General features: G+C 41.7%; 1 protein-coding gene across 1 annotated transcript in view; it reads left to right on the top strand.

Moving 5' to 3' along the window:
* Positions 1–12,543, top strand: part of TOX3 (TOX high mobility group box family member 3) — a 129,225-nt gene extending 116,682 nt beyond the window's left edge. Inside the window, exons 5-7 of the mRNA XM_004704673.4 lie at positions 3,476–3,703; positions 5,917–5,997; positions 10,603–12,543. Of these exons, the coding sequence (XP_004704730.1) occupies positions 3,476–3,703; positions 5,917–5,997; positions 10,603–11,331 (1,038 nt within the window). The 3' untranslated portion in view covers positions 11,332–12,543. The remainder of the gene's footprint in view (positions 1–3,475; positions 3,704–5,916; positions 5,998–10,602) is intronic.
* Positions 12,544–12,975: the final 432 nt, after the last annotated feature.

Genomic DNA, 12,975 nt, shown 5'->3' with positions numbered 1-12,975 from the left:
ATCTTTAAAAAAAAAAAAAAAAAAAAAAAGAGGGAGAATCAGTAGGAGTTTGCAACCACCGGGAATTTGGAGACGCGCGACTTCCAGCTTTTGTTTCAGTTAGCTTGCATCTAAGTAAATAGGATCAACTCAGGAAGAGAATGGTGCCATGTTTTTCCTTGGGGAAGACAGAAGTTCGACGTGTCATGGGTTGGATTTCAGGGACTTACCATTGGGTTTTTGAGTCTAGAACTAGGCTCATTGGAGCAGGATCTATAGATATTATGAAGAAGATGTGCATGTGGTCAACATTACTCAGTGTTTAAAGAGTAAATGATTTATCAGTGTTTAAGGAGTGAATAATGATTAGTGAATACTTTTTAAATTATCAATTTTAGTATTTTAAAAAAATGTACATTTCCATTTACTTTTTTTGTGATCAATGTATAACAGCATGTGCTGTTTTAACTTTCTGCCTAAAATTCAGTGAAATTAATTATGCTTATCACGTCGTTTGATGCTCATTACTTACCCGTCATCCTTAACAGAAGCTTAGTGCCACAAAGCCATTGGATACAACTTCCATAACCACTAATAAACATTGTTCTCACTTCACTTACTTGTTCTAGGTATTTCCCATAAGTGGAATCATAGCCTTTCTGTCCTTTGGTGACTGGCTTCTTTTACCCAATATAATGTTTTCCATGTCCGTCCATACTATAGATCATCAGTTATGGTTCAGTAGCAAATGGAAGAAAATGAGTTACAGTAGATTGAGAATGTTGTGGCCAAAAAGAGGGAGGTTAGAGAAATGTTGGCAGAACCCAGAGGGATTTCAAGGAGGGTTTAGTCTATAGCAACCAATTAGCAACCCAGTGAGCACGGGCTCAGTAAGTGCCAAAAGCCAGCACGCATGCGCACAAGGCTTTCCATGTGGTGAAGTAGTGAGTAAAGGAAAGAGAGAGAGGTGTATGCTGCAGCTAAGTTGCAACTGGCCACGCATCCAAATGGCTTTCCTTCATTTCACTTTCATTTCTGGTGATCATGACTTACTTCTCCACCAAGCCGGGGATGTCATATGCAGAGAGCCTTTCCCACGGTTCCCGACCTGCTCTATTTCAGGTGAGGGTCTAGGAATCCAATTAGTTCTTTCTTAAGCAATTTAACTAAGAAAACAAGGTGGAAATTGTTGAGTAGATCTCTTCGAGGGTACAGTTGTTAAGCTATGGGATTTATTCCTAAAAAGTCATGGGGATTAAGGCAATTCATAGTGATCCAAGAAAAAAGACTTTAAGGGTAGTCAGTGTTTGGATGTTGTTTTACAGAGAGTGAAATCTGATCCATCTCAGTTGTAAAAAGTTGAGAAGTATCTTCTCATTGGCCAGGGTGCTCCCTACCTAGCTTACCAGTGGGTATTTGAGTCCCTTGCAAGTTCGTGTGCATTAACTAGAATGAAAGAAATCTCACTTGTTCTGAGACTTAGTGTCTACAGAATTACTGAATTAGTTGTGTGATGATATTTTTGAGGAGACGTGAGACGTAGCTTAACAGCATCTGAAGCATACAAACCATTCATGTGGGTGCTGTTTGGAGCAGTTGGCAGGATTCAGTGGTAGAAATCTCACCTTGCCTTCTGTGTTCGAGACCTGGGGTCAATGCAGTCCTATGCAGACACATCTGGCCTCCTTGTTGATATGATGCTAAACTGGTTTCAGTGCTTCCAGACGAAACCAGCCTAGGAAGACAGGCTAGCAATAGACATCCAAAATCAGCCAATGAAAACCCTGTGGATCACAGCAGTCTGGCTGATTCCCAACTGATCGTGGAGATAGTATGACAGGGCAGAATTTCACTCCACTCTGCAAGGAGTTGCCATGAATTGGGGGTTGATTCAGCAACAAATAATAACATGGTTGTTGTTATCAGTCAAAAAGTATGAAGTGTAGGCCTATCTAGAGTAGGCAGGTAAGAATTTTGCGTGCCTAATGCTTAGCCCACCATGCCACCAAGGTTCCTAAGAAATTTCTTAATACCTTAATTGTTCAAAGCGCTCAGGGGTTACATATCAATTTAAAAATTCTCTGGCAATTTCAGTAATTTGAGGAAACTCTAAATGACCTTCCTCCTGAAAGTTATGTTCCTCTTGATAAAGTATAATAGGATTCAAGATTCTAGTCCATTAAAAGCCAATTTGGTAGTTGATACAACTTGCGTCTGTATGAGTCGATCATGCCCAAGGCTGGCTCTTAAAAAACTGCTTGTCAAAACAAACAAACAAACAAACAAACAAACAAACAAACAAAAACACACAAAAACACCCCTTCAGGATCCTTTATGAAGTTAACTGCAAAATGATCTTTAATGCTGTCACGCTTAAATCTAGGAATATAAAACACTGTCAAAAAAAGTTACCCCACCCCACAAACCCCACTTTTCTCAGAAAAGTATGTTGTATAATTTGTAAAATGAACTGGTGGCGGCAGATTGAGTATGGAGTCCAACCAATCAAAACCAAAGCTACCATGGAGTCAAGCAGGACTCTTCAGGACCCTGTGGACAGCAGTTCTTGGAGGGAGCAGAAAGCTTCATCTTTCTTCCGCATATGCAGCCCAGGCATATGTACATTGGAGGCATTATACACACGTCATATCGTTGATTTTGCCATCGTGTTTATATTGGGAATATATGTGAGAGTCCTGGTATGGTATTTTATGGGCAAGGTTCCATATCATATATAATAGGAACCTTTAATCTTGGTGATTTTAAGTGTCAGTGACTCCATGGCAGTAGGTTTTGGTTTATCGCTCTTGTGTAGATTTTCAGTTTTATGAAAAATATCAATATCCTTTCTGCCTCTATTTGACATAGTTATGACATTTTTATACTTCCTATTATCCTATTCTTTTAAAAGTTCTCATGTTTAACAAATAAAAGATGGCCTTTTCCTAATTTATATATGTTTAAGGATTTCAGCTAATTGCCATTTGAATTTCCATTAGCAAAATAACATTTGGGTAAAATAAAAATTCGTTCCCCAAAATCTATTCAGACTGGTCTCACATATGGCGTGTGCCTATGGCCAGGACGGCATTCAAATGATCTGAATATGATCAACTTCCTAAATATTATTTAAACTTTTCCTTCTAAAATCTCTGACTCTATGAAATACTTTGTTTATGTAAATATCTATAGCATAGAGTATATATAGCCTTGCCTGGTACAGAGTGATCTGTTTCTCATTACTCATAATTGCTATTTAAAGCATATGCCGAGAATGTATTGAAGATACTTCTGGGTCTCATTAATCAGTGTTCTAAATTCTACTCTCTGCTGTCCAGTTGACTCTTAAACAAATGTGCCCCTCCCCCTCTTTTGTGGGGATTCATTTGTGGATGATGCTTAACAAAACCGTCAAGAAACAATTGTGGGCTAAGTCCGTCTGGCTGCATTCTGTAAGGGTACACTTTAGGCACTGAATTTTCTTCCTGCTTTTCAGGCCGTTGGAGAGAAAAGAGCTGCTCCCGATTCTGGCAAGAAGCCCAAGACTCCAAAGAAAAAGAAAAAGAAAGATCCCAATGAGCCTCAGAAGCCAGTGTCAGCATATGCCCTGTTTTTCAGAGACACCCAGGCTGCAATTAAAGGGCAGAACCCTAATGCAACCTTTGGCGAGGTCTCCAAAATCGTCGCATCTATGTGGGACAGTCTTGGAGAAGAACAAAAGCAGGTAAGACAGGATCCCTTAGGGCAATGCATTTGACAGTGACCAGGGTATTCCTCTTACCTTACTTCTCGTGGGAGCTTTTCTAAGCTGGGGATTTTTAAAAAGCCAACCCAACATAAATATAAATTCTTCTCCTGGCCATCTGTAGTGGTGTGCCTTTCTTGGCCAGCTTCAGGGGGAATGTTCAAGGGCCCATTCAGGGAAAGGTTGGGACAAATCCAGGCAGTGTTCTGCAAGCATAACATTTTGATAATAATCTTTTCATTTTAAATAATGTGAATTTCTCCCCTTTTGTTCAAAAGGAGCACCACAAAGGGATTAGGTTCGTCCTCCCAGCCTTTTCATTGATCATCTTTCTGAACCTTTGTGCTGTCCTGGTGGGTTTCCAAACTTTGAAGCCTCCCCTGCATGTCTCATTATTGTCATAGGGCATTTAAAATTTTATTCTAAGTTCATTTTCAAGCTCACCAGTATGTAGCGATTCAGAGATTAGCTATGCTGGTGGGAGATACTTCCTCAGGGGGTTAGGCTCTTCTTTTTCCCATGCCACGCCTCTGGAGGAACAAGGGAAGAGTGAGTTCCTTGGGGGTTGGCCCTCCCTTTGCTCCTTGCATGAAAGTCCAATTACCATTAATATGAGTGAACACTTAACTTATACACAGAAGACTATACCCCTATGAGTGATAAAATAGAATAATTGTTTCAGGATGACGAGTAGAAAGCCTTTGGTTTATTTTCTTTACAAATCATGAACTCATTCCTTCAAACTGGTTTCGTTGCGGTGGAGAGATGATAGAATTTGATTGTTTATCTTCAATGGGCATATAGCTGGATGTGGCCCACCTTTTTCTCTCCTAGACATGCAGTGATACAGGAGGGCCACACTGCTGTACCTCACTTTGAAACTCTGGAGAGAAGGGCAACAGGGCTGTGGTCTAGCCCCAGCCATCCGATCATTATTAAGGAAAAGGAAGTCCAAGTCAGCGGTCTCACTAAGGAAAATCTCACCACTTTTTTGACTGCTGCCTTGTCCTCCCAAAACAGAGTGGAAAGGCCTCGTCTTCTTTCCCACATTAGTTTTTGTTTTCACCTTCTGATAAAATGCAGCCGAGACATGTGTGTGCAGAAAAGTTGACATTGATGGAGAAACAAGTTACTGTCTTTCTTATGAACCATTTGTAGCACATTGTATACTTACGACCTGATTTACTGCCTTCACCCGAGGCCCTGCACGGTCACTGTCAAGGAATCTAGGCTGCAACCTGAGAAAATGTTCTCCTTTGCCATTGTTGTTTTTGTGGGCCTTGGTGGCTTGTGGCAATCCCGTGTGTTTCAGAGGAGAACTGCTCCATAGGATTTTCTCAGCTGAAACCCTGCTGGCTTAGTGGGTTATGCATTAAGCAAAGTCAGCAGTTTGAATCCTCCATTCATCCGGTGGGAGAAAGATGAGGCTGTGTGCTACCGTACAGATTTAAAATCTCAGAAATCCAAATGGGGAAGTTATACTCTACCTTATAGGGTGATGATGAGTTGGAATCAAGTCCAAGGCAGGGAGTTAGGTTTGGGGAGTCAAATTTTTACAGAAGGAGCCCTAGTGGCTCAGTGGTTAAGCACTCCATGACTAACTGGAAGGTTAGAGGGGGCCTGGAGCCACCAACCTCTCTTAAGGGGCAAACATCTACATCTGTAAAGATGAAACCTGTTAAACCAAGCCCATTGCTATGAAATCAAGTTCACCTCATAGTAACCCTGTGGGACAGAGTAGAACTACTCCCTGGATTTCTGCTAGGCTATAAATCTTTACAAAACCCATTGTCACATTTTCTTCCTTGGAAGCAGCTGGTATGTGCAAAACTGATTTAGAAACCTTACAGTGTGGATTGACCCTGCCCTGTAGGGTCACTGTGAGTTGGCACTGGCTCCAGGACAATGAGTTAATAATGAGGGAGCAGTTCTCCAGGTCTCCCACAGAGCCACTGGGGGATTGCAAGCTACTTGCCCACCCAGATTTTTCATTTGCAACAGTAAACATCAAAATTATGCCTTACTTAGGTGGCCAGGGTTTGGGTTGAATATTTGTGTGTTTTAACATTTACAAAACAAAGCCGAGGAGACCAGCCATTTTTGAGTTACATTGTGACCGAGATTGTGAAGCAGTTATTGTATGGCTCAGAATTTTCATACTAAAAGTGGTACTAATTGTGGTATTTTAATAGGTATACAAAAGGAAAACAGAAGCTGCCAAAAAAGAGTACCTGAAGGCCCTGGCTGCGTACAGAGCTAGCCTGGTTTCCAAGGTAAGCCAGTGCAGGTGGCCCCTTTCCCAACAGGTACATCAGGAACGTCAGCCCCGTAACATTGAAAACATACTGCAAGTCTCCTTCATGTTGGGAGGGTAGCATCTTGAACAACGAAAGCCTCAACTTCGCTTGTTTCCATTAGCGATTACTCAAACCCTCAAATGATGGCTTGAAAAATATGAGTTAATTTAGCGGCTACATCTAAATAATTGTTTCTAAACATTTCCCTGACAGCTATAGATTAGTGCTTCAGTTCTTTAGGCTTATGTTAAGTGACCTTTGACTCTCTCGCCGTGGGAAGGCCTGCGATCTGCGTGTCCTTGGAGGCAGGTTTGCCTGGTGCTTTCGGACTGTAATTGGGGATGCTTCCTTCTGACCGAGGGCTCCATTCACAGAAAGAAATGTCATAGCTCTTTCAAATAAAATCATGGCCCCAAATACTAAAAACAGGCTTGACATGCATATTGTATATAGCGTGTACAGTAGAACCCAATGTGTTCTAAAATGCACCAATACTCCCAAACAGATGGTATTCCTAATGATCAGACCCTTCATGCGAAGGAAGCATTATGTAATTTTTAGAAACCTTCGATTTTGTCTTTTACCTTCCCAAAATGTATGGCAGTGTGATCCTTTGAACTTACACGCTTGAGCCCTTGACACTGCTCTTTGGCCAGCAGAGGCGCCATTTCATTATTATTGCCCCCAGTGCCACATCAGCCCTCCAGGCACAGTCGATGATGTTGTAAAAGCTATTTTAAAAGGCTTGACTCCCTTACTTTTTGTTCTTCTTTACCTGAGTTATTTCCTTTGGCTATGAAAGCCTGCAGTTGGCAGCTGCTCAGAATCAGATGAGGCATCCTATTGCCCAGAATGCTTGCTGCCACTTCTTTAGAAAAAGAAAATATTTATCTAGTCAATTGCAAAATGTTTGTTTGTTTTGAGAATTTGGAAGACACACATTATTGGGTTTCAAAAAGTTCATGGGAATGTTCCTTTATCTTGTAATACCATTTTCCCATGAATATTTTGAGTCTCAGAGGACCACTGGGCATACCCTTCAATATATTCAACGTATTCACTCATTTACCCAGAAGCAGGTACAGGTGATCTCTGTGTGTTCCAGCCTAAACTTTTCCATTGAGTCAATGATGACTCCTAGCACCCCGGCTGGATAGAATAGAACTGCCCCTGTGGCTTTGCAAGACTGGACATCTTTATGGGAGTAGAAAGCCTAATTTTTCTCCAGAAGAACAGCTGGTGGTTTGAAACCACTGACCTTTGGATTAGCACCCCAACTTGTAACCTACTAGACCAGCAGGGCTCCATGCAATACATGGAATTAAGCCAAAATGAATAACTGGAGGCACTCAGAGGGAGCAGCCATGATTGGGCTTTTTCAAATCTATGAGTGACTTAGAAGATATCATGTGAAAGTTATATATTATACAATGCAATCAGGATTAAGAAAAGAACACAATAGGGTGGAATTTATTTGTTTGTTTATTTAGTGCAATTTGAGAAGTTCCTCAATTTATATTAAGAGACCTGGCAGACAAAAAGTATTCCTGGGTGTATAAGCTTATTATTGATCTAAGCCAGAAGTGTAGAATAGCTACTGATGTACAGATCCCTTAGGGAGCAGCATCTGAGGTACAGAGCAATAATTAAACCTACTGGGGGAACTGGGTCAGTGTCCAGTTCCACAATTAAAAGATGGCGGGTCCTCCTGATATGCAATCGGTGAAGACAAAATGGGTGCGTAGGCAAATGTGGTGAAGAAAGCTGATGGTGCCTGACTATCAAAAGCTAGTCTTTTGGGGTCTTAAAAGCTTGGAGTTAAACAAGCGGTTTGCAATCAGGAAAGCAAAAAAAAAGCCCACATGGAAGAAGCACAGCAGGGTGATGGGAAGAAGTATCAGAAGTTGAAAAACACATCCAAAATGATATGATGGGAGTGGATGTAGTGGAGACCCAAAGACCAGCAAGACGAGTAGACAGTACGGAGGCTAAATCCAGGGTGCGGTGTGGCAATGATGAACTATGCAACTGTCCTCCAGGCCTTTAAGATCCCTCCCCTTACTAATATGGTCCACATGTGATGCACCTCATTGGCCATATTAGACTTGTGTATGTTCCTGTGTACGTTTAAGATCACTCAATCAATGGGAGTCAAGATAAATGACCACTCAGAGACACTGACAGGAGTAAGGGTTCCCTGAGGCATGAGAAGTGAGGTGGGGAGGGGGCTGGGGGGGGGCAGAGAAAGGAGGGTGGGTAGTTGATAACATTGATAATTGTATAACCCCACCCAATAGGACTGAACAACAGAACTGTATGGGAAGGGAAAGCATGTATTGGAATGAGCAAGATATGTCAATAAAACTATTATTCTAAATAAATAAATAAAAGATGGTAGGTGACAAATGAGAGGCTCCCCAGTATTGGTGCATGATAGTGAAGGCTGAAACTCAGATCGTAGTAGAATGATTGAAACCCAGGGCAGGGTAGATTTAAAGCCTATGATCCTATTCTTAAAATACAAGCCCAACTATATAAAGGAAATATAAGTTGATCTCCATGTACCTAGACAGAAGAACTTACTAATGCAAAGGACAAATAGCAGTGAGCTTATCCGGTGTGCATTGAACGTATACCCAGAACCCCTCCCACTCAAGACATAGCTGTGCGATGTTCTTAACTACAAAAGCAAACAAAACCACCAGTTGCCACCAGATTGCTTCCAACTCTGTGACATGATACTGGGCGTGTCACAGTAGAACTGTGCTACGTAGGGATATTGTCTGGAATCTGATCACTTGGCCTCGCTTTTGAGGTTCCTCTGATGAACTCAAACCTCCAGGCTCTAGCTTAACAGCAGAGTCAATGAACTGCTCCGACCACCTTGAGAGAGCCCCACTTGTCCACTCACCCCCAAAACAAAATGAACAAAACTTTTAAAGAATACGAGGGTGAAGGGAGGCCTGGTGGTACAGCGGTCCCTCGTTGAGAGGTTAGGTTGGCAGTTGTAACCTACCAGCTGCCCCCTGATGAAAAGAGCTGGTAATTTGCTCCCATAAAGGTGACAGCCTGAAAAGCACTGAAGGACGGTTCTCTGCTGTCACGGTCACCGAGAGTCGGGGTCAACTTGATGGGACACGCTAATACCAAGGGAGAAAGAAGCCAAACATTGTTGTAGCCATTAAAGATGGAAATCACGATATGATTTTACTGCGCAGTTTAATCATTTCTCTCTATTTCGAACTCTAGATAGAGCTGTTGATCATATAACAGCTTTTACCAGATCATATGAGTTTTGGACATTTTCGTTTTTCTGTGACTCTTTTGATAAATTCTGGTGATTCTTAAAAATATTTATTAAATGAACTATTTCTAAAGTTCTAAAGTGCTTCAGTTTAGTTCATCTAAGGGATTGTATAGTTTTTCTTATATCTAGGGAGCACTGTTATAAGTAATCACTGAAAATGCAGGACGTTGAAGTTTTCTGGTAGGAATTGTTTTCTAGTGTTATAACATCAAACTCACTGCTAGCTAGTCTATTCTGACCCCTCGCGACCATTTGCAACAGACTAGAATGGCACCTGTCAGTTTCTGGGGCTCTAAATCTTTGTGGGAACTGAAAGCCTCGTCTTTCTCCTAGGGAGCAGCCAGTGGGTGTGAACCACCAACTTTGTGGTTATCGGCCTGCCTCTTACCCCCTTCATTACCAGAGCTCCTTTTTCAGTGGTGCCTGTTAATTGAAAGAAGTAGCTGACATTCCTTCAGTGTTTCCCATAGGCCAGGCACTGTTCTAAGTGTTTGGGACATGAGCTCATTGGATTTTCACAACCTCTCCCACTTTAGTCCCATTTTGCAGATAGCCAAAATGAACAGACAGCTGGATTAAATTTCCCCAAGTAACCAAGTTATTAATTAGGAGAGCTGGGTTTGAATTCTGTTCTACTCTTTCAATATTATTCAGCAATGAGATTATTACACACATAAATGCTGAAGAATACTGCTCATATATTGTGTATGTTAGTTATCTTTTGCCACAATAGTGCTGTGTAGCAAACATCTCCAACGTCCAATGATTGAGACAGATGATCATTTACTTAACTCAAAGACTGACAGCATAGCTGGTTCTTCAGACCTCTATCAGGCTTGGCAGGATCAGCTAGTCCTTCTAATCTGGTAACTGTAATTCAATTCGGGGTCAGAAGGGGCTTGCAGATGGAAAATGGCACGTGCATGATAGTTTACTGGCTCTGGGGGACCTCACTTTTAAAAGGTGGCTTGTCATTATCTACTTGACACTCCAAGAGAGCGTGGATGGATGCAAGGTCTCTGTGGCGCCAGCTTGGAACTAGAATAATGTCACTTCCAGCACTTTCTTTTAGCCAGAGCCGAGGCATGAAACTAATCTAGATTCAAACCGTAGGAAATTGCATTCTTTCTCTGTATGGAAAGAGCTAAAACATCACCAGTAAAGATCTTGGATACTGGCAGGCATGAACAATGATGGCCGGTTTTGTAATCCGATCACCTCAAGTATGTATTTTAATGTTCTGGAATTCTCCTCCTCAACTTCTCCTCTTGCAGGCTGCCGCTGAATCAGCAGAAGCCCAAACCATTCGTTCTGTTCAGCAGACCCTGGCTTCGACTAATCTGACATCCTCTCTCCTCCTTAACACTCCACTGTCTCAGCATGGAACAGTAGCAGCATCACCTCAGACTCTCCAGCAATCCCTCCCCAGGTCAATTGCTCCGAAGCCCTTAACCATGAGACTTCCCATGAACCAGATTGTCACATCAGTCACCATTGCAGCCAACATGCCATCAAACATTGGGGCCCCGCTGATAAGCTCCATGGGCACAGCCATGGTCGGCTCAACATCATCCACCCAAGTGAGCCCTTCCGTGCAAACCCAGCAACATCAGATGCAGTTGCAGCAGCAGCAGCAGCAGCAGATGCAGCAGATGCAGCAGCAGCAGCTCCAGCAGCATCAAATGCATCAGCAAATTCAGCAGCAGATGCAGCAGCAGCATTTTCAACACCATATGCAGCAGCACCTGCAGCAGCAGCAACAGCAGCAGCATCTCCAGCAGCAGCTCAACCAACAGCAGCTGCAGCAGCATCTCCAGCTGCAGCAGTTGCAGCACATGCAACACCAATCTCAGCCTTCTCCTCGGCAGCACTCCCCCGTTACGTCCCAGATCACGTCCCCCCTCCCTGCCATTGGGAGCCCCCAGCCTGCCTCTCAGCAGCACCAGTCTCAAATACAGTCTCAGACACAGACTCAAGTATTACCGCAGGTCAGTATTTTCTGAAGATGCGTGTGACAAACGGAGTGGTGTGTCAAGGAGGGTGGCATAGGGGGGGACAACTATATGTCGCTGAAATTTATAAATTGGTGTTGGTTATGCAGCAATGTGTGACAGATCAAATGATCCTCTCAAATGTCTATTAGATAGGCAATAAGAACTACAGTGTAGCGGGGTATCACCTTTTTAGCTAATTATAAATCACTTTGTTTCGAAACAAGGAAAGCTGTGCTCTTTTATGTGATGCCTTTTTTATTTATTCAGGCTATACCTGCAATATGTGAATCAAACCGATTACTGAACCCTGGGACATACTGATGACTATAGACTGGCCGCTCTGAGTCTCAGAACATGGCCTTATTTCTTCCGAAGTGAATAAGCCACACTTCAAGGCTCTTTGAACTGCCGAAGCCCTAAAAATAAAAAGCACAGTTGTAACTACCTGAAACATGAAGAATCTGTTCATACAAACATTTGTATGACATGAATAGTTGATGGCATTTTTTCGTCATGAGAAAAATAATGTAAATCACAGACTTGCCAAAGTTCTTATTTTTTCCCCTAAATTTCTTCAGAAAAACAAACAAGTGGTTGGATTCAATTATCGACTCGCTTTCACTTTTTCTCCGTGATTTCTCCAAATCAAACCACAGTATCTGTTGTAACAATATCTATGGCCACTGTTATCCATGATAGCCATTCCAATTAGAAGAAAAGAAATGTGAATATTATATTCTGTGTTTCAAGTGACAAGTTTTGAAGAATTAAAAACACTGTATTTTTAAAAGGGAAATGCACTTAAATGGAAACAGCTATTACAAAAGTTAAGATTTAAAAAAAAAGCAAGAGGTTTTATTATGATGTAATACCAGTAGAATATTTAAAAGGCACACCACATCTGATTAATCAATGTAAATATTTTCTTTCAAAGTTGTAAGTTTTCCTATCATGTGTTGTAAAGTTTTCATAAACAAGGCTTTAAGGTAAACACTGGTGACATGAACCATTCATTGCTACGTTGCTTATTGTGTTTTTATGCTGTTTTATACTTTTTTATGAGTTATGATAGCAGCAATTAAGTTGTTTGTATTTTGCTTAACTAAAAAAATGCTTTTATCTTGCTATAGAATAAACACATTTCAGTAAAAACCGTGGACTGTATTTTGATGCAACAAGAAGGAAGCTGTTCACTTTTCAAATAAAATATGTCAGATTTCACTGTGGGTCCTTGAATACATAACAAAAAACAATCTCTCTGTCATTAAATCCATCCTGCCTTATCTCGACCTTGTAGAACAGAGCAGAAATGCCCCTTTGTGTTTCCCAGGCTGTCAATCTTATTATGGGAACAGAAAACCTCCTCTTTCTCCTGCAGAGCACCTGGTGGTTTCAAACTGTTGACCTTGTGGCTAGCAGTCAAACATGTAGTTACCAGGGCTGCTATTGAATACATCCAGAATGAGGATTTATACCACGTCACATGTTATTTCTGCCCTAGCATCATCTTCCATTTTCAGTACACCCTTAGGGAAAAAAAACACCTTGGGAAATATTTTGTAATTGGCATTTTCTGGAGAAGATGCAGGTGAAAGGTAAGTATCTAGAGCAGTGGTTCTCAACCTGTGGGTCGCGACCCCTTTGGCGGTCAAA

Source organism: Echinops telfairi, unplaced genomic scaffold (assembly GCF_000313985.2).
Source record: "Echinops telfairi isolate 266 unplaced genomic scaffold, ASM31398v2 ScPeMD7_2291;HRSCAF=2852, whole genome shotgun sequence".
Lineage (NCBI taxonomy): Eukaryota > Metazoa > Chordata > Mammalia > Afrosoricida > Tenrecidae > Echinops > Echinops telfairi.
This window is presented reverse-complemented; position numbering and strand designations above follow the sequence as displayed.